The sequence below is a fragment of the Manacus vitellinus genome, unplaced genomic scaffold, assembly GCF_001715985.3.
Source record: "Manacus vitellinus isolate BGI_N305 unplaced genomic scaffold, ASM171598v3 scaffold_25_pilon, whole genome shotgun sequence".
Taxonomy (NCBI): Eukaryota; Metazoa; Chordata; class Aves; order Passeriformes; family Pipridae; genus Manacus; species Manacus vitellinus.
Window position 1 is genome coordinate 9,795,745 of NW_021939882.1, and position 22,242 is coordinate 9,817,986.

The following is a 22,242-nucleotide window of genomic DNA, read 5'->3' on the forward strand; positions in this document are numbered from 1 at the left end:
GCCCTTTATCAGGGCAGAGCAATAATGATTGTTAATTATTATTTGCTGCTATTAATTGATAACATCATTATCATAAGGTTTCTGATGGAAGTAAAACTTTTACTGCCCAGCTGTTGATCTAAATATTGCAAGGGTCGGTACATTTCCTTTGCTTCCCTAGATCCTAATAATAATATGCCAAATTTGGCAGGTCTCATAAAGCAATCCATGTTACAGAAGAATGTGAATGAGCAGGTGCTTCAAAATAATGGGATAAGGAGAAGCTGTAGCAGAAGGACACAATGCACTGATGTAAGCAAATGGAAAAAAAAAAATGTTTCAAGCATGTTGCTTTTTTGTGCAAAGGGCTGAAAAAGAAGACAGTTCTGTCATTGTCCCCTGACCAGTCCCAGATGATCAGGCTCTGGAGAGCCCCAAAAGGCTGGACTCCACAAAACCACTGATGGGAAGAAAAGAAAGCAACCAGAATAAATGCAGAGGCCGTATCCAGAGCAGCTAATCAAGGCATGTTTGCTGTGCAGTGGAGTCCAAACCTCAGGGACATCCACTGCTGGGCTTGGTGAGGGCAACAGCGCCGTGGGCTCTGCGCCGTTGTCTTCACCGAGCCCTGGAGTTGCAGGATCAGCTTCCACACTCTGATGGGGCTCGAGGGTCTGATACAGCTACATGTGCATTAAACAGGACACAGTGAGCAGGATGCACAGACGGGCCACTTGAACCTGAAAAGGCACCTGATGTCGTCACCCAAGATAAACAGCACGAAAAACGCAAGGAACGAGTCCTGGCTGGTTCAGGGGATTTGGAACAGGATGTGGAGATTTTCACCCCTAGCTCAACACTGAGGGCTCTGCATTTCCAAGGGCGTTGCAACACCTCCCCACAGAAGTGCTCGTATATCCATGGCAAAGTGACATCCCTGTGGTTGTGCAATGAGCACCAAGTGCCACAGGGAGGGGTGGCACAGCTCTGGGCACTGCAGGAGAGTTGAGCCATGGCCATAGGAGATCTGCCTGATGTTCACCCCCTTGGATGGAGCTCTGGGAAAAACATGCCAAAGCTGCCAGCATAGCTAACCCTCCTGAATGACCTTTCCCTTTCCTGGGAAAATCTGCAGGCAGCAGTATACATGGAGGAGGTGAACGTGTGATTTTTAAAACTGGTGACTGGGATACATCAACTAGCTTAGAAATGAACTGATCTTTTCTCTTTTGCTTTGTTTTGGGTTTTGTTCTCTCTTTGACTTACACTTTTCGCCTGAGGTGCTCTGACCTCACTCCCTCACGTAATGCAGTGCTGTCACCTCAAACCCAGAAAGCCTGTTTATCTCTCAGCATTTGTAAATCCTTCAGCTTGACTCCTGGTCCAAAATTATAAGGGGGTGTTGCCCTGTAGCATTGTTTAAGTCTGCTGATCCCATGCAAGATCCTGGCTCAGGGTTCCAGTCACCTCTGATCACACACAGGAGTCACGAAGAGCATTTAAGTGGAATGATGAGACTTGGCTTTCTTTGTTTGGCTGGGAAGACCCCAACTGTACCTAATGTGTGCCAAGACCTAACTGGGAAGAAGAGCATTTCTGTTGTGATACACACACCAGCACAGCCCTGTGGCCATGGAACCAGCAATAAAAGATTAGAGCAGCCTCAAGCTACTCTGGGTTGTACCAAGAACCCAGTGGGCTCCAGGAGGGAGCAGACCCAAGACCAGCAGCTGCCAGTCATCCCAAACCTGTGTTCAACTGGACACAACAAACCAGTCACCACTGCCCTGTGTCCCAGACCAGCTCAAGGCACTGAGACTTGCTTGTGTGCATCCCTTCTGCAGGCACTGGAATTTGCTCTACTCAGACTCTCCTCTTCCCTACAGTTCCGGTGAGAAACCAGTCCAGCTCATAAGGCCTCTCTGAGCAAAATGGTCTGGAAAAGGGTCAAGAAATTCTTCCTGTCGAGAGCCTGGAGCTTGTTAATTTACAGGGGCTGAGGAGTCAGTTCTGTATGTGTGTGGTTCAGTCATTTCTCAGGTTTATGCAGAAAATTTGTAGAATATCTGAGGCAGATCCCACTTCTCCTATCCAGCTTCCAAGTGGTCTGTTTGCAGAGTCAGGATAACAGCACAGATTGTTTTATGTTCAGGTTTCCTTTGACACCACCATGTGCAGAACTTACTTCAAATCAAGGACAAAATTATGCAAGAACACAATCCAAAAAAGACACAATTTCTGGAGCAGCTCCAAATCCTTTCTGGGTTCTTCCTTGGTGAAAAAAAGGAAGACCATTGTCCAAGGTCTAGCTGAAGTGCATTGAAAAGGGAGGGAGGAGGTGGGATTACAAGCAAATACTTTTTTCCTGAGAATTTAAAAGACCAGGAGGAACACGTTTCTGGGAAGCCTGTTATAAAATAATAATAAAAGGCCAGCTGCCAATTTAGTCGATATCTGCAACAAATCAAGCATGAACCACTTCAGGAGAAGAAATTATTTGAGAACTCAGCTGTTCTTTTTGCTCCAGACTGCCAGAGGGGACATCTACAGGAAGCATATTCTGCGCTTCTGGACAGCTGCAAACAATGGAATCCACTCCAGGAAGGATGGTGGCAGGTAACAAAAAAGGACACTAAACTTCTGATGGTTGGCATTGGAAAGGTTGGTGCTGGGGAGCTAGAATCCCCTTAGCACCTGGTGAAGGAGGGCTGCAAGCTGGCACAGAGGGGCCAGAAGACCCCCCAAGTCCCTGCTGACTCTAATCAGAAGAGTAAAGTGGAAACAGCACATGGACACACAGGTTGTTCCTGGCTGAAGCTGCTCTAAGGTCTTTGAAGAAGTTGTGAGCAGAGGGACCTACCAATCTCCTCCATGCTCTTGTCTCAGAGGCACAGGGAGGCTGGAGGACCAAGGTCAGTGTTACAGAGATCAGAAATGCAGGTCAAACCTGCATCTTTGCCTCCTCTCCTTTCTCCTCCAAGGCTGCATCATGGCATCTTTCACAAACCACAGCAGCAGGTCTTCTGTCTTGGTGCAACGAGGAAGCCGTGGAACATTGTCAGCACTTTGCCAGGTTGCAGGCAGACAGAGGTGAAGCCTGTTTATCCATCAGCAGCCTTCCCCAAGAATCATCCATGTCACTGGGAGAGCCATTTTATGGGAAACACTATGTTCAGTTCAAAGGCTTCTGCATTCCCCAGTAACTGTCGCCCTCTGGAATCCAGAAACTCTAAAGTTACACCACTTCAAAAGCCAGGATTTCTTATCTTCAGTCTCTGATTCAATGATAAAAACACCCAAGGAGAATGAACATTCTCAAGCAGTAAGATGAGGAATGACTGTGCCATGTAGAAGGCACTTGGGTCCCCTGGGTTCCTGTGAACACGGAGTCATCTTTTCTGGCAGATGAGCAGTGACAGTGCAGATCTTCACAGCACCTCCATTTGGGTAACTCTTTCCTGCCCTTCTATACACATCTGTTCAATGGCCATCTGCTTTTAGCAAGTGGTATCTTGGAGCTCATCAGAAAAGGAAGTCATTTTACCAAAGCAAGGAATCCAGGCTTTCAAATGATATGAAATAATTAGGTCTGTTTTGTGTGGCACATAAAATCTTAATGGAATCCATCACTGAGCTTTCCCTCTGTTCATCAGCTGTCAGAGCAGCCTGGTTGGAAGGCAGGCTGTTGTTCATGAGGCTGGAGTTGCCTGCTGAAGGCACTTGATGACTCCCACATCTATCCTTTGTTAGGAAAAACTGATTTTTACATATGGCAGGAGTTTGGGTAACTTATTGCAGTTAGAAATTGATCCTATCTGAAAAGTCTTGATCTGGATTCAAGTTCTTCCCAAAAGAAATAGCCTTGAAATTCATGCTTTTGGAATGACTACATTGCTTGCAGATAAAGCTATTGATTCACACACTCCTCCAGGCTTCAAGCCCTTCCCAGAATGGAATGACTGGAATTGCTGGGGCTTCCTGGGGCTACAGCTACACCAGAATAGTGGCTGTGACTTTATTTCATCATATGGGGCTTTCCCCATGTTTCCTGTGGGGAACATGGGCAAGATGAGCCTACAGTGGCACAAGAAGTTAATGGCAGAGACAACTTCCCTGAAGATCAGGGCTGTGGTGTCCAAGGGCTGCTCTCCCCTCACACACACAGGAGATGTGGAGGACCACAGCTTCTGGTTTCTGCCCTACCCAGCTCTTTAAATGACTAAAGGGGCAAGTCTGGGAGAACTGGAAGATGCTGTTCATCCCCTGTCCTTCCACCACAGCTGGCCCTGCACTGGAGGAGAATGAGGAGGGAACAGTTGTGCTCATTGTGATCCAGCCCACGAGCCTTCCAGGATGATGGTTCTGTTCATCTGTGTCCTTCAAGGCCTGAGGAGCTGAGGTGTGTGCTGAGCATCACATCACTCAGTGGCAGTGGTGCTGGGCTGACATCCACAGATTGTCACACACCTTTGGCTGTGTGTCTCCATGCAGAGGTCTCTGGGCCACACAGGGAGAAAACTGTCAGCTCTGGGATTCTCCAAGCTGGGCACAGGGATGCCTGGGTCACCAGGAGAGCTCAGAAGCTGGCTCCATCTGTTCAGTGAATGCACATCCAGGGCACCACCTCATGCTCACTCTGCAGGAGCCCAGGGGCAGGTACAGGTGTGCTCTGGGTACCTACATGCCCAGCACTGGCAACCAGACTGCACTAGTTATTCAGTCACTATTAGGCTTGGGGGGGGGTGAGGGGTGAGATGCTTTTGGGCTTTCTGGCTGTGAACCAGAGGGGAAAAAGTCTCACATCCCATTCCACATCCCTCAGACTATGCAGCCCCACTTCAACCTCCTCAAGAAATTTCATTTTAAGGATAACATAATGTGTGTCTCTGTTTTTTTATTGCAGGTTTAAAGGGGAGAAATAAACAACTTGCAGTGGCCACAAAGCAGCACAGAGGGGTGAAGAGCTGTGTGCTAAACCTGGGCCCAGGAGACAGAGATAGGAGAGGTAAAGGACAGGGACCACCTCCAGTCACGGAGGAGAGGGGACCCAACTTTCCCTGAAGCTGCAGAGGAGAAAGGGAAAAGAGGGGAAAAGAAACAGCCAGGACAAACATATCCTTAGAGGAAGAAAATCCAGGAAAAGTCAACAGTGAGACACACACGAAAAAAGGAAAATACAAATCCTCACCCCCCCCACCCCTGCCCCTCTTGTGTCCCCTTCTGAACCTGCACAGCTCAAGCTGCAATTGCCAGGAGGATTTCAGAGCTCCCGCTCCTCTGGCAGTCGCACAAAGGTCTCCTCTCCCCCAGCCAAGTAGTTTCCATATTGACACAAGAACTCCACTCACTTACTTGCACGACAGCTGATTAATCCCCTCGATGTAGTAGCACACCCCACCATTGACACAATAGGACTTGGTTGTTTCGTTGCATTTTCTGGCGTGCCCGGACCAGGAGGAGAGAGTTGTGGTTACTGCAGGGGAAAACAAAAACACACACAAAAAAGGATATATTGTTATTTCCTTTGTTGGGCAATTCTGCTTCCTCAGATGGTTTTCAGCTAGTTTGTTTGCCAAAGTAAAAACCCCAGAGCGACAAACCTCGGCCTGTGCCTTCAGACCCACCTTCACCTCTCCAGGTCCTGGGGCTGCAACCTGACCTTTCCTTTTCCAGAAAAAGTGGCCAAATGAGTGAGGAGTTGAAGGCACATCTTCCTCTGAGCGGCCAGCATGTCAGGGCAAGGTCATCTTATTGGCAAGCTGCAGGGAAGAGTGCCCCTTTCCCACCTCTGCTTGCCCTCCCCTTGTGCTCAGAACCCTGGGACATCAGGCAGGCAGCAGGTCAAGAGAAAGATGTGCTGGAGAGTCACAGACTCGTGGTGACCTGCTGCTGAGGCCTGAGCACATCATGATACTGAAGATACTGAGATAGTGAAGAGGACATTGCACTGCTTCGTATCATTGGGAGGGAGTAAGTTTTCAGAGCCAGAAGCAAGTGCCATCCTTGTCCCAGGAGCAGGTCTAACACAAGCAAGATCAACTCCATCTCTCCCTCCCATTTTCTGAGTGTTTCCCTGTCCTGCCTCAACGACAGAGGTCCAGCAGGAGAAGTCTTGCTGGGAAAAACCCAGCAGAAGTTCAGCAGGAGAAGTCAGTCAGCCCCAGTTCATGCTAAGAGAGAGGCAGCCAGCGTGACTCAAGTTTCCTGGGACACAGGTGCTTTTTCCAAATCTAAAATTTCTTTCTGGAGAAAAGCTTTCCAGACATGTGAGCTACAAAAAAAAAAAAAAACAAAAACAAAAACAAAAACCCAAAACCCTGAAGGTAGTCTGCAGAATTTCTCTGTAATTCCTGTCTCTGAATGACTCAGACAAACTTACAGCCCAAAACAGATTCTCCACAGGTAAGACAGAGGCTTCTAAGAAGGCAAAAACCTGAGCAGCTTTGGGAAATGCAGACCCATCTTCACATAACTCAGAGAAGGGCTGGGCACTCAAAAGCATTGGTTTTTTACGACTGAATACTTAACATCATTAAAGACAGTCCCCTTTCCTGGACTACCCACCTTGCCCAGACCCTAACACAGTTACACCTCCAGCAGTGTGGCTACCACCTACTTTCCAGCACCTTTTATGCTGCAGTCAAGGTTTCTGAGGAGATACTCTCTTCCATCCTGTTTTCCAAAGCATAAATGAACCTTATGGGGAGGTCAGTGACTTCAGACCCATTCCTGAGACAGAACTCCTCATTGACACAGGATTTGAGGAAGAAGGCTTGAACCAGAGCCCCAGGCAGGAGCTACTCAGAACCACAGGAGGAGCAGCAGAGCGAGACACAGCCTGCCCTGGAGGGAGCTGGGGCTGCTCCCCACTCCTCAGGCAGCCCCTGTGCTCATCCCTCCTTTGCAGAGGCTCAGAGGCTGCATCCCCACACCACCAGAGCCAAGGGGTGCATTCCCATGCTCTGGCTCCAGCCCAGCACCTGCTGGGCACATCCAGGCTCTCCCAGGTAAAGGAGGGCTCCCAGCACCCTGTGAAGCCTCTCACATGTGGGTCATGCTTGGCACCTGAGCAACCAGACAAGCTGGTTCTGGCTCTCCTGCTTTTAGGACTCTCTGCCCACCTGGGGTCTGTGCTTCTCCAAATGCAGAGTTTCTCCCTGGGCTGTGCCCAGCTGGAGCAGCCCACGCTGTTACCTGTGCTCAGCTCAAGGCAGAGCCAAGCTCACTGCATTGTCCCACTCCATTGTCTTCCATTCCCACAGGGAAACCAATGCCTCCCAGTGTCTGGCAGCAGCGGGGCTGTGCACGGAGCAGAGCTGTTTCCACGCCTGGCCTTGAATAACCATCGCCTCTGGCTCTGTATTTTCACAGTCACCCAGGGCACAGCGAGCTGTCCCAAAGTGCTCTGCACAGCAGACATGGCAAATGCTTCAGCAAAGACCCAAAGTGCTCAGAGCCCTGGGACAGCAGAGAGCTGCTCCCTCCGAGGGCACGTCCTGCCAGCCAGCTGGGAGCCAAATGTGGGCAGAGTGTGCACACACTGCAGTGTCTGCAGAGGGTGACATGAGCAAGCCTCCAGTGAAGGGCTTGCAAAAAAACCCTCAAATATGAAAACTCCCAAACTTCTGTAGGAAATTCAGCTCTCCCTTCCAGTTAAGATTAATGGTAACTAGAAGCCAAAGCCATTATGAGTCTGCATAATTTATTTGGGGAATGCAGATTCATTATACAGATGAGGGTGTATAATTCATACCTTTATGAGATAGTAGCACATTTCTGCTGGGGAAAGCAGAGCTGTGGGTCTCTGATAAACTGCAAGTGTGCCATCAGATCAGGGAGCACTGAAACTCCATGAACCAAAGCACTGGTGCAAATTGAAAAGCACATGGATGAAGAACAAGCACAGCCTGCAGGGAGCCATCACCCCTGCAACCATCAAATATGCCACTTGGTAGAAAGCAAAATGATCCGTCTGGCAAAGTCTTGCATCATAAATCCTACAGGAAAGGATTCTGGGGCAAGGCTTCCCACAGCAAGGGAGGAGCAGAGAGGGAGAACTAAAAACAGAGTCCAGAAACCTCCTCATAGAAAATACATCAGGTAACAAGGTACCCAATCCCCCAAGAGAGGTGGATGGGAAGATGTTGTGTGACGTTGTGATACCAGCTAGAGATTGCATGGGATCTTCATGCCATAGAAACAGTTTTGTCCCTTCTAAATTTTGTTCCTTTTAAACAAATTAAAAGGAGCCTGGCACGAATGAGGCTCCTTTTCCTCTTCCAGGAGGAGAGCTCTCAGTAGAGCTGTGCCTGTCTGGAAAATACATGGTTGATCACTTCTCCTAGAAGCATCTTGCTAATGTCATTATCCTTTAATCTCTGTTTTCTGCAAAAAAACCCTGTTCTGCCTTTTATCCCAAAGAAGCACAAAGTGTTTTGAACTGAATCACAGACTCATATTACTGTGGTGCATTTGTCAGCAGCAGAGATGTAGCAAAGGCCACAAAGAGAGGCAGCAAGCCCAGTTCCCTGCTGAGAAGCATCATGAAATGAGTCCATTTTAGTCTGTCAATTGAGCAGTACTGGTCAAACCAAAGCCCTGCCTAGTCCCTGACAGTGGCCAGGGGATGATGTTTGAGGAAGAAGATCAACATGAGCATGCAATAATAATTTTCTTCTGGCCATCTAAGATGAGCAGCTCGGAGACAACCTAAATCATCCACAGTGTCATTACATTCAGTGGTTTTTGCTGGATTTCTCTAGTTGCTGTTTGAACAAACCTAATCTTGTAGCACCCACAATGTTTGTGACAAGAGCTCCAGTGTTATGGACAGTGTGCAAAGGCACAGCTCCACTTAATCCTTTTAACCTGCCCTTTTCTGGCTCTCGTATCAGAAAAAATATAGTCATCATTCCCCCTTGTTTCCCCTGTGCTACCTGTGGCCTTACAGGTGCCTTGCAGGCACAGGCAGCATCTCCTTTCCTAGCTGGAAAGCAATAATTTCTTTAGTAGCTTCTTAGACAGAGGTTGATCCAGCTGAATATCTTTTTTGGCTCATCTCTGATTCAGTTTTTCCCCTTGGAAGTGGTGAGCCCATACTGCATACACGATATTTATGGGAAATTTATTCCACTCATAGGAATTCCTGATGTTCATGTTGAGGTTTGATGTACTGAATACAGATCTCTATGTGTTATAGCCCTTGAATCTCACTGTTGTGTGGTAACACAGAGTCTGGAGCCTTCCAAGGTGCCTGATTGCTCTGGGATGTTGCTGCAGCTGGGACTGCACGTTCATGAGGGCAACTATTTTGGGAGCAAGGATGGAGAGACCTGCCAATTCAGAGAGAAGCTCTGGTGGGGGGACAGAGGGAAGCAAAATGTCTCACTTAGAAACTATTAACTGAAAACTATTAACTTGAAATGTGGCCCTCTGTGACACCACGTGGCTGCAGATCATAGACCAGCACCCTGAAGCATGAGACCAACGGAGATTTCAGTGGGTTTCCATCACACTAGTGGGATAATTCCCAGATTCACAGGCTACTTCATGTTTATCTGTATTCCCCTGTCAGTCTGGGGCCCTGGAAATAGCTTGACAACCATCCACCTGATCCTGAGTCACCTGTAGTTTGATGACTGATGTTGGCCAAGTGAACCTCACACAGTTTATTTGCAGCCATGCAGGTACATTCACCTCTGTGCCAAACACGGGGCAGGAGTGCCTGGTGGTCCAGAAACTACTTTACAAACCTATTCCACCTTAGCTCACATAGTACCAGGCAGATTTTACCCCCTTCTGCATGGTGTGGCAGAATAAGTCCTTCATTCAGGTTACAACACAACTCCATCTATCCCAAATGACTTGAAAGTTGTAAAATTGCTGGGATAAATGGAGATCTGAATAAGCAAGGGAACAGTTTAGGGTGGTAGCTGCAAACTGGGTGGAATGGGACTCATGAAGGAGGTGGGACATGATGAGGGGGTTGTGCAGTAACAGGAATCATGCACCAATGGCTTCCCTTGGTTCTTAAACAAATTAAAAGCAGGAAACAGGAAGCTGTGCATGAGGAAAGCTATGGAAAGGAAGTGGTGACATTTCTTTTTGACCAGTGGGAATAAGCAATGTGCCCCTGAGACACACAGACTGGCCAGAAAGCTTCTGCAGGGTGAAAGAAGGGCTGGAGCAGCTCAACCATCAGCAGGTCAGATCTCCAGCTGGAATCAGTCCTGGGATGGGGAACAAAGCAGAAGGGAGTGTGGAGGTGAGGACAGGGGAAAGAGGGGAGTAAGGAGGTGAGGACAGGGGAAAGAGAGGAGTAAGGAGGTGAGGACAGGGGAAAGAGGGGAGTAAGGAGGTGAGGACAGGGGAAAGAGGGCGGCCTCTAGATGGATGTGTTTGCAAACAATCTGCAACCACGTTTTATTGTTGCTGCCCCAGTCAGTGAGGACAGTGCAGCACAAACACATGAGAGATTCAGAGCACTGGAGTCATTCAGAGTGTCTGTTTTCCACCACACGCCCCAGTTATTCAGGACTAACATCAGTGGCAGGGCAGCAGAGAGGAGAGCCAGGGGCAGGGGCTGTGCCAGGTGGACTTCCCTTCACACAACCCATCTACGCAGAAAGGCCATTAATGATTGTGCAGGGATTCTTACACAATTCCTGCCACCCACGTCATTTAACCTTTACAGGCAGCTCACCAGCCTGTTCTCAGAAGTCTGGTGAAATAGTCCCCCTGCAAAGAGTTAATTAATGCAGCTTGGACTATAAATTATAGTTAATTTTTCACGAACTACAGCTACTGTCGAGCAGAGCAGGGAGACAGCGATAATTCCGCTGCTCCTTTTCTTCTTTATAAATAACTTTGGCTGGTGGATTCATAGAGTACAGACACTTTATTCTCTCAATATTTAGACATTCAGTTAGACAGATGAACTCAGCTGGTTGGGGAGTGTATACAGATTGCTTGCTCTGTATATGCCTCATGTACTTACTGATAAAACACAGAATTGCTGAGGTTCCCCTCAACAGAGTTCACCCAACTGCTTGTCAGAAGGACATGGATGAGAAGGTGTCTGGCCAAGTTATTCCTTAGTTGTAGCACTGTAATCCTGGTGTGAGCCACACTAAACCCATGATTTACACTGATTAGTACATGCAGGGGCTGTTGATCCTGACCATTCTCTCTGTGGTAAATTTCTGTAAGTCTGAAATGACACCTCCTCTCTTAATAAACCTGAGCAGAGCCTGGAGGTTACCTGCTGCTTTCTGTACCAAAAATCAGAAGGGGTTGTGCAGACTGGGGACTCTGGAGCTCATAAAAATTCTGCTCCTGTGCGTTTATTCATTTGGAAATGACCAAATATTTACCCCCATGTTTTACTGAAATAGCTCTTGCTGGAATCATGTTTCCAATTTCTGAGGGGATCATTAAGACCAATAGCTGCAGGTCAGGAGTTCATCCCAAAATACAAACAGCTTCAGGACACTCATCTTGGAGCATCAGATGCTGCTGATCAAAACAACACTGGTAGCATTTCCCACCTTTCCCATCTGCACTGTTCAGGAGTTTCACTGAGGAGCAAGTTGAAAGGTTTCTGAGTGCCCAGGGACTGCCTGTTCCCACAGGTCAGGTAGCTATTGCAGGGACAAAGTCCTATGTTATTATAAAGCTTCTAGTTGCTCCTCCAGAATGATCTCATCAGCTTTATGAAGGAGCCCTTCCTATGCTTTTCTCTGCCACAGGGGTCCCAGAATGCATTTTCTTTTCCCAAATGCCCATCATCAATTGTAATAGTAGCAACATGATACTTCAATGAGGGGATTTGTTCAGCAACCTAAAAATCCTTCTGCAGAGCCAATGCCAGCATGAATCCTTCGCAGTCGGGGCAGCTGAAGCCCAAGAAGTGAAGCAACATGCCAGGATGACACGATGGAGCCAGACAGAGCCTGGTACACAGCCTGCTGCTCTGAACGTGGGCTCACAGCCTCAGTGCTTCCAGGGACATCAGATCCCATCCCAGCCTTCACCCTGCCCTTCTTTGCCTGCAGAGTCACAGCTTGTTTTTACGCCACATCTTGAGCAGTAGCTGTGTGGCTACTTGAAAAATACACAGTGAGCAAAACAAGCAACAACCAGGATCTGGCAGGAGCCACCTCACAGCTCTCTGCAGGCTGACAGCAAGATCTCCACCACACTCACCTCAAGGTCCCACGTCTCTGTGTGTGCAGGTTCTGCTCAATTACAACCACACCTCCAGCCCTGGAGTTTAAATTATCTGAGCAAAGACCACGCCAGGACTTATTTTTAGTCTAATATTGAAAACTGGTCTGTCCACATGGCTGGGTTTCTGTCTGTTCTGCCCATGCTCTGGGCTGGCTGGACACCCTTCAACTCCAAACCAAGAGCACCATTTGCATCATGTTTGCAGCACTGCTGGCTCTGGAGAGCACAGTGCCTTCAGACTGGAGGGGCCAGAGACTGACCAGCCAACTAACATGGTCACTCAGTAAAGGCCATGACAGACTGGACTTGAGACAAGGTTTTGGGGAGTTGGCTGACCCATATGTGGCACTTGTTACTGCGGTGTGTGTGCTGAAGCTTTGATTGGACTAGATGTGACTCACACAGCACATCACAGCAGAGACATCACTGAGCCTTCATGCAAGTCCAGCAGGCCTGACTCGCCTGGGAGAGACAAAGTGAGGCAAACATTTCCAACACCCAGCCATCTAAGCATTGGGGAAGGTATTAAACTGGAGACGGATAACCTGAGTGAATCTAAAGGAATCAGTCTACAGACTTAGTCCAATGACATTGCCAAGATGACAGCTACGAAATCTGTGGACCCAAACTGGTGTGTGGAGATTTAGACTTCGCTAGAGAAAGAACTGTTTCGCCTACACCTCCCACAGGGATCTTTACAGGGAGTTCAGGGAGGGCTTGTGATCCTCAGCAGCTGAAATAAAGGCTCCAAAACTCAGTCCAGAGAGCCCAACTCTCATTCAGATAAATCACAATATCCCCCAACCCTCATGTTCCCAGCAAAACTCAGCACTGCCTCTTCTGCTCTTTCTCCCTCTTCCACCTCCTCCTGTGATCCCAAACCTCTCTTTGTTGCTGAGCACCCACAGCCAAGGGTAGAGTGAGGCCACTCACCAGGTCAGCTGGACAGTGAACCTAGGGCATGAGCAGAGTCCAGGTGAGCAGCTGCAATGATCCACATGTTAGTTTAGAGCATCTGCCAACCACTGGCAGATCCTCTGGTACCCTGGCAGTATCCAAACCATGCTTCCTCCACCCAGCCTATCTTCTCTTCCTACCCTCAAGACTTCACCTCTGTGTTGAATTCAAGGGAATAAACTAGAGAACTCAACAGCAGAAAACAAGCAGAGGGGATTACCTGCTCTTTTCAGAGATTTCAAAAATGATCTTAAATTTTTAAAATGAAACTCTGATAGCGTTTTACTGTCCTTGTCCTGCATAAACCTTCCATCTCAGAATGCTCTACAGGTTGCTCTGAACTTTCTTCCACTTTCGCCTCCATCAGAATGCTTCCAAATGTGGGCACTGATTCCTATTCTGTTTACCAAACTTGTCTATCACCACGGACTCCTGAACCTCGTTTAGCTGCTTCAAGCTGCCCAGTGACAGGATCTCGTTACCCTTTTGAGTCCCCTGGATGTTGAAATGAGCATAAAGGACCTTTCTCTCTGCATCAGGGCACACGATCAAGTTACCACACCCCTGCAAGTTCTTGCGTGTGAGCTGAGACACTGTGACCACCCAACTGCACAACCTTAGCCCGTGACACACACAAGGCAACGTGTCCTCCTTAACACTTTTCCACCATGGATGGGGCTGCTGCAACTACCCTGTGCTTACTGGGCTCCATGGGGAGACTTCTTGGTAAGAGTAGCAGATACTGCTCCTTGAACCTCAGTGCTCAAGTATCTCTAGGGTTGCTCTAGTCTGACAATGCTCCACCAAAAATACTCAGGGGAAGGTGTCAGATTGTGTCACCGTGTCCCTGTGTCACGAGGATGTTTAGCATCATGGAAAGACTTGCCCAGATAGCAGGTTTCCTTTCTGAATCTGGCCCTCAGAGGGCAGCCTGGCCATGTGGATCAAAGCTGGACACTACACCCCTATGACTCATCACACTCCATGGCCCACCTTCCTACAGCTTCTAAATGTCTCTGCTTCATCTGAAGGGATCCACACACCACTGAAGGAAGCTGAGTGATGCCTCATGCCATGCTCATACCAGGTAGTGGGGGCTTCAGGAAACCCAGCTCTCTGTCTGGCAGGTCCCAGTACTCACCCTGGGTATAGGGTCACATCCACATGGACTGGACATGGCAGCAAGGCAGAGTGGATCCCAGACAGCTCTCAAATGCAGCACTGTCAGATCCCAGGTCTCCCAATGTGCTGTCTATGGTCCCAAATCCAGACTGGTATCAGGGTTGTCACTACACCAGAACCTCCATGAGATCCTCGGGTTTCTCCAAACTGTCATGAGACCTGTGAGGCCCACACCAAACAGTGTCCCTGCCAAAGGGAACCAGAGCTCCTGCTCCAGTGTGTAGGCAAGGGGAGCAGCAGCTGGGGAAGAGATCCCCTGCAGTTCATCGTGACAATGCAGATGTTTCCAAGGACCAGTGGTACCAATCTGCCTCCTTGCACTCTGCAGCCTCCTGTCATGGGAAGGTGCAGAGATGCAGAGCAGATGGACAAAAAATACACTTCCAGGGAAAAAAGTTACCCAAGAATGGAGACAGAGCACCTTGGAGACCTGGGCTGCACTTTGAGAGCTGTCTGCCTTGTGCCAAGGATGCAGCAGAGTCCAGAGGTCTGTGGCCACTGGAGAACAGGAGGAGGAAGTCTGGCCTCACTCAGAATGTGGCAGGATTTTCTAGTAGCTACACTTTGAGGTGGTAAGAAAGGCGTTGACAGTGCTCCAAGGGGAAAATACATAATATCCCACTGCTTTCCCCATTATCTCCCCACAGGCTGTACACACATGCAGTTCTATGACAGATCATCAGTCACCATAAAAATCAGAGAGACTCTGAGCTTTTTAGATAACAATTGAGAGAGATCACAAAAAAGGAATGTGAAGGAAAAAGTCAATTACAACCTTAACTCTGGAGACTTTGCCATCTCTTCCCATCATTAGCAAAAGCCAAGCAGCCAGGGATGATGGACCCCCAGAGGAAAGAAGTTTTCCAAAAGGAGCAATTTCTGTGTTTCCTTTCTGAGATTTGGCTTTTAAGAAAATAGCATTTATCTTATACGATGCAAAGAAGTAGCATGGATCTCTCCTGGCAAAAACAAAGGAAAAATCCTGGGGAAGGATCACGGCATTAATGATGCTGTGTCTCAGCTTGGTGTCTCCAGTGCAGTGCAAGGCTGAGCACTACACGAGAGCACATTTTAAGTGCAGTTTTCTAATCAGAAAAGCTTTTAAAGGATACCTGGCCAGTGCCTGCTGTGGCTGCAATCAGATTTCCTTTAAAATCATAAAAGGCTGAGCTTTCCAAGTAGGGAACATCCCCATAAAATCTGTAAAGCAGAATTGCCAACGGTGAGGCACAGCCAGCTCTGGGCATCAGGAGCTGAGATGGAAACACAGTACAGATCTCAGAATACCCTCCTGGTCCTGACTTCCCAGGGGCTTTAGATGGGATCCTGGTGGAATTCCCACTGGGAAGACACCCTCTGACACAGACATAACACCCTCCACCAGAAAGACCTGAGCCAACATCCAGGCACTGGGAGCCCAGATCCACACCTTGTCCGTGCTCTGATTTTTATTGCTGTGGGCCCATTTCCTACTGCATTTGGGACAACTGAATAGGAGGGAATGGTGAAAAGCATTTCAGCCACATTGAATCAAATTAAAAGTTTGGGGCAATCTCTTCTTGCTTTCTGGAGACTCAAGAAAAAATGGGAGAGAAGGGCACAGATGGATTTTCTGCGATTTTCTTATGACTTATGTTTAGAAGACTCACATCTCTTTTCTTGTGCTTCCTAGAGCCTACTTTAGTTTTATCACCTATCCTCAAAAAAAAAAAACCCAAACCCAAAAACAAAGCAATAAATAAATAGTAATAAAAAAACCCCTGCTAAATCAAAGGCTGCAACAAGCACATCTTGCAAGTATCAATAATTCCATGCACTGAAAGAGCTGGGAATGCTTAAAATTCAGTTGCAATTTGAAGTAGCACGTTCTTCAAGCTGCCATTGCAATAGTTATCAACCTCTCCCTCTCTGAGATAGACACCAGCAACATAAATCAGATTTTTTGAAAGATCTAGGGAAAGATCAGTGGCTTCGGGAAAAATCAGAGAGAAGGAGTGATTAAAGAAGGTTCCAGGAGGCAATAAAGCATTTATGCAAAATGTCTCATAATAACAAACAAATCAGGGGAAAGCAGCTGCATGGGGGGAGCGGGGGGGAGAGGTACTTACACTCTTCTTCCATAACAACTATTTTAGTTTCTGAGGCTGGTAAGACTTGTGGTGCTTTCGTTGTTCCTGGGGAAATTAAGGTAAGAAAGTAGTGAACAAAATGTCTCTTTTGAGCAGGGCAGAGTGGGCTTAGCTACTGTGGGGAGGAGGAGAGGGGCAGGTGCTGCTGGGGGGCACAGGCTGGGGGGCTGCCAAGGTGTTAGTGCTGGTTTAGGGCACGCCCAGGTGGGGATCGGGGTGACAGAGGCAGGACAAGGAGTGTCCCTGAGGGGGAGATGGCACAGGACATGTTGTCCCCTCACCCTGAAGGGTCTTGTGTCATTGAGGGTCTCTGTCACAATAAAGAGGCAGAAATGGCTCAGGGTTCACCTGGCAGGGGACAAGTGAAAGTGTGGGAGGTTTTCTCAGCCCTGATGGCCGTGAGAGTGCAAAGATGGGATCACAGGACAGGGTAGCCGGAAAAGTGAGGAGTTTAAGAAAAGGTGGGATCCTCTGAAGAGCCTCCATCCCACAGGTAAGTGCAGCTCTGCAGCACAAACTAATACTGGAACAAGAGGATGAGGAACATGAAGCAGATGAAGGCCATGGGCAGGAGCCTGGGCTGGGGGTGCAGAACCCTGTCAGAGACAGGGGTGAGAGCACCACAAACAGCTAAAAAGCACAGAGGATTTTTTGGTACAAGTTTGATTTTTCCTGCAGTGTTCGAGCAAAGGGGAGTGGGGGGAGGGCAGTAACGGAGGTGCCTAAAAATTTTCTGTGGAAGAAAAGAGTCTGAAACAGTCACATCTCACCTGTGCCATCATGGTCATGTGATATAAACATTAGACTGTTCAATAAAGAGAACTGGGAAAGGGGACATTTTTCTAAGAAAGCATCTAATCAACCTCAAAGTCATAAAAATCTGCAAATAGCACCAAAGAACAGTATATTTTGTTTGAGCCCAGAAGCATTTCCTCAGAAATTAACACTGTCCCAAAGCTTCTCAATGCAAAAGCATTTATTTCTGATCTGGATGTTCTGTGGAAATACTGGAATTGCAGAGGAGAGGTGAGGTGAGGGCTTGGCTGATGGACAGTTTCTAAGTGCCAAGGAGTCACTGCACTGCAGCCACTGTCTCTCTAAAGATGTGGTGGGTTTGGTGATCTGCAACAGATCTGCATGGTTGAAAAGCTGCTTTCCTGAAACTGGTATCAACTGTAAAGTGGTACTGGAACAGAGCAAAGAGCACTTTGCAATGGCAACCCTGCCTGGCCAGGCTGAGAGACTTCCAGTGGCAGAGGCTGAACCTCAGACCTCCCTTCCACGGCCTGAGGGTTCCCTGTCTGAGCTCCTTCTCTGCCAGCCAGGACACCAGCAGGATCAGAAGATCCCTGGCCTCTGCATCCCTGGAAGGCAACAGCATGTGGGGCTGAGGACACCTCATGATACTCATCTCAAGCCTCGACAGCTCAGGCCACCTCTTGCAATGCCACCTCTCTACAGGGGCACCCAGAGATGTCCTCAAACCTTGTGTGTCTGTATCACGAGATGTGGTGTTAGCTCAGGACTTTTTCCCAGTCCTGGATTCACCCTCCTGTATCACAGCAACATCACAGGACCTCCCAAACCACTGCTGTCAGGTCAGAGATTGTGCTTCCAGCAGCTGGTCCCAGAGCACCAGTCCCAGCCAGCCTGCCCGGGACAGGCTGATGCACCAGGGACAGAACAGCTGTAAAGGAGCAGGATATAAAGCAGCAGAACACATGGAGACAGCAATAGCTGGAGTGACCTTCTGGGGAGAAGGGGAAGGCTCAAGGGGAGGCCAGCTCTGATTAATTGCTATGAACTGCTAGAACTTCACAGTTCTAGCACAGAGAACGCTGTGCTGAGGCTCAGCCACAACAGGATCAGTGCTAAGGAGCCTGGGGAAGAAGGGACAGGAGAACACACATGTGTGGATTCAGGTGCCCTGATGAGTTTCTACTGAAAGGTGTCACAGAAGAAGGGAGCTTGCAGAAACGACAAAAGCTGTGGAGATCCCAAGAAAGCCCAGCACTAAGGGAAGAGGAAAACTCCAGCACAGCCCATGCTGGGCACAGATGAAGGCTGCTCAAACTCTGGATAGCTCCAGAGGAAAGAGGAAAAGAGAGTGCAGAGTGGGGTGGCAGGGCTGCAAAAGACTCCAGTGTCATCTTGGTTACCTTTGCACGGGGCTACAAGTGGCCCTGCTGTGCTGGCAGGGGTTGCAGACAGGAGCAAGGTGTTCATGCAGCTGAGCAGCCAGTCAAGGGCAGATTGGCAAGGCAGATGAGAAAATGGATCAATCCAGACAAGAAACCCACTGGATCTGCAGCTGAGCAACAAGCCAAGGGCAGATTGGCACAGCAGCTGAGACAATGGATTAATCCAGGCACGGAATCCACTGGATCTGCAGCAACTTGCAGCCTGCAGCTCCCACTAGGAAAAGGTAGAGGCTAGAACTTTGTGTGTCTTCTGCTGTTTTTCAGGTCTCAACACATTTCTGGGCAACTCAGGTGTGTCCTCATCCCTGCTGTGAGTGGTCCTTGCCACACAGCGTGTCTTCCTGTTGAGGGAATCCTCAGGGAACCCTGAGAGTTGCTGCCTGTTAATGTGGTGATGGGGCAGCCCAGGCATGGGGAGAGCACTGCCCCAGCTGCTTTCTTGGGACACATTCCCTATCACGATCAGAAATAAACCCAGCAAAACAGCAGGTCTGACTTCACAGACGTGGGACATTCAGGCAGGGAGGGCTGAGCATGGATGGCCTTCCTCCAGACCCTGCAAGCACTGGGATGGTACAGGCAGAATAACCGAGGGGAGGCTTCGTGGTGCTGCAGCTTCACAGAACAAAAGGTTCAGGATGGCAAACACCGCTGAGGCAGAGGTTAATGGAGAAAACACCACCAGAAAGCAGCAGGAGAAAGCTACCTTCCCTCACGCTGGGCTGATGCTACTGAGAGCACAAAAAACTGAGTCCCAGCAAAGGCTGCAGAGCCCAGAGCAAAGGCTGCCAGAGTGGCCAGTTGTGAATGGCAGGAGGAAGAGCTTAGGAAAGAGAGTCATCCCCTCCCTAGCTGTGCCCTCACAGCTTCTGGCAGCCACTGTAGGGACTTTCTGAGCCGGAGGGAGCATCCAAACCATAGTGTTAAGCAATATAATTATTATGACCAAGATAATAATAAAACCACCTAACCTCAGACTCCATCCGCTGAGCTCTAAGAGATGGAGCACACATTCTAGGATGAAAACCAGAAGCAACTTCACTCATCACAAAGCTATGGTCTAATTACTTGTCTTCTGGTGAGTTTTGCTTCTCAGAAATTCTTTAAAAAATGAAAACATCAAGCCCACCAGCTTTCTTTCCTCCTTACCCCTTTTAAAAAAAAATACATAGACTGTAAGTTTATTTAAAATGTAAATTAACCACATTGCCAGTGACAGATAACAAAGATAAACATTTATGCTAAGCTGCATTTTTCTTATCTCCCAAAAGATTGTTTTACTCGATATCCTGAAAGCATGAAACAAAATACAAGACAGACCATGTGCAGAACCTCCCGCTCTCTGTGGAATGGCAGACAGCTCGAGACATTTGCTGGCTTCTTCACTTACCACTTTTCACATTCAGGCTGCCTTTTGCGGTGTCTTTCCCTAAAACGTTCTTGGCTTCGCAGCTGTACTCCCCAGCATCCTCCAGCTTCACCTTGTTGAACTGCAGTCTGGAAATCTTTCTGTTGAAAAGTACAGCAGACATTTCTTACTCGGTTGCTGACCATCCTCATGAACTGACAACCATTCCTGGCCCTGGGATGCTGCCTGGAGGGTCACCCCTGCCCGACCTCACAAGCCTGGACAGGATTTGGACAAAGCCCCTTCCCAGGATTTCCTGAGTGAACATCTCCCTCTGAACCCAGCGCTCTCGGTGTGTTGCATGGTTTGGTCTGACACCTGCCCGCACTCACACAGAAAGGCTTGTGAGGGGTTGAGCCCAAGAGTCCCAACAGCCCAGTCCAGCTTTCCACACTGGAGAGAAGCCACTTTCCTGATGGACAGCAGGATCTGCCTGCTAGATGGAGATGTGGAGAGGACATGCATGTTCTGCACCTTCCTCAGCAGGGATGCCGAGCACTCCAGTGCTTCACCAGCCTCATCCAGCAGTGCCATGCACTCAACACAAACACCCACGAGGTCCAGGGGGGCTCATCCCTCTCCAGCCTGCAAATCCAACCCCCAGGATTTGCCCTGGACAGAGCTGGTAGCTTCATCTAGGCCCACAAATAGGGCAAGTGTTTTGTCAGCCCCAAATACACCCACTCCAGTGGACTACAGATATGTGGGGCTGAGCTGCACACACTCATCTTACCAGCCAGAAGTGCCTCGAAAGAGCAGGAGAGGGTGTGTGTGACGATTTTAGGTGTCACCTAAGAGCCTGTGCTGCTGCTGCTCGTGGCAGAGGGAGCGGCTCTGCGGCAGAGCTCTGCGGCGCTGCGGGAAGGCCTTTCCCACTGGCTATGACTCATTCCTGGGATGTCTCTGACTAACAGGCAAAACCTTTTGTTGCCTAGTTTAGCAGAGATCTATAGGAGCCTTCAACACACACTAAATGCCACTTATGAGACCGCAGTGGGACTCCCATGAGTCTCTGTGTTTTACTACATTTCCTTCCATTTTAGCCATCTTATCAAAACCCACCCTACCTGCTCTTCTCATGACAACATCTCTTTCTGCCTTTTACCCCAATCTTTTACCTCAGGTCTGTGTCATACAGTCACTGCATTTAGAGACTCGGAAGCACTGCCAGCTTTAGAAAGAGGTCCCAGTGGCCTATGTTGCTGAAGGCAAATAAAATTCCATTTTATGTGGAAAATAATCATTAGCCTTGGACATACTTGCAATGCTACATGTGTCATATGAGAAGGACTTTTCTTTGGGCTGTGCAAATCATCATCGTCCATAGGAAGCCCTTCACAGAAGCTCACTGGCATCTTTTTAACACCCCAACAAGCTGTTCTCCTGGGAGGCACGGCGCAAGGACACAGCAGGAACATCTCACTAGTTATATTAGTAAATTAAAAGCACTTGGAGACAACTTGGTAGAGCTGCCAGGGCTCAGGCGCTGCCCTGTTTTACAGGATGCGGTCAAGTGCTCAACTGCACGAGCTGGGGCCACATGTGGAGCAGTTTCTAAATGAATGCTGACAGTGTGCAAAGACCTCTCGAATCCCTCTGGCTGCAGGTCTCCCCGATCCACTCGTGCCGTTACTTGGGCCGCCACATTCCAACACGGGTGCCCAAAGAAGCCAGGTGGTTCAGGGTGCTGCAAAGCTGCCTGGACTCCCAGCACCATTCCCTTCTCTGAATGTTCTCTCAGAGCAACCTGTGACAGCCCTGGGCACTGTGGCCCTCCCTGCTGTGCTGCCTTGGGAGTCAGCAGCACCCAAGGGACAGCAAAGCACTTAAGGGTGTGCAGTGCCTGTTGCTGCAGTGGGTTCCTGCACCTTCCCGGGATGTACGAGGGCTGTGGGCTCTGTTGAGCTGCTCAGGGCCACGTTCCCAACTCCCTTGGCAGAAGCAGGTGTGGAAATGCTCATCAAAGGGGCGAGATGGCTCCTGGTGCTACAACATGCAACCCCAAGACCGTCCCCAGCCCAGCCATTACTTTCTTCCATCTGTCTCAACCCTCTTTTGCCAGAACACATCATTTGTTTTACACCCCCTCCCAGGAGAGGCTGCAGCTATTGCTGCTACACATGGAAGAGATGCAGTCAGCACGTGCTGAAAGCAGTTT

The 22,242-nt window shown here is 48.8% G+C and overlaps 1 protein-coding gene across 1 annotated transcript in view; it reads right to left on the reverse strand.

Moving 5' to 3' along the window:
• The window catches only part of NRG2 (neuregulin 2), a 176,223-nt gene that overhangs the window by 25,470 nt on the left and 128,511 nt on the right, over positions 1 to 22,242 (reverse strand). The window contains exons 3-5 of the mRNA XM_029960202.1: positions 20,067 to 20,185; positions 16,455 to 16,520; positions 5,332 to 5,452 (exon numbers count right to left, since the gene is read on the reverse strand). Coding sequence (XP_029816062.1) covers positions 5,332 to 5,452; positions 16,455 to 16,520; positions 20,067 to 20,185 — 306 coding nt within the window. The remainder of the gene's footprint in view (positions 1 to 5,331; positions 5,453 to 16,454; positions 16,521 to 20,066; positions 20,186 to 22,242) is intronic.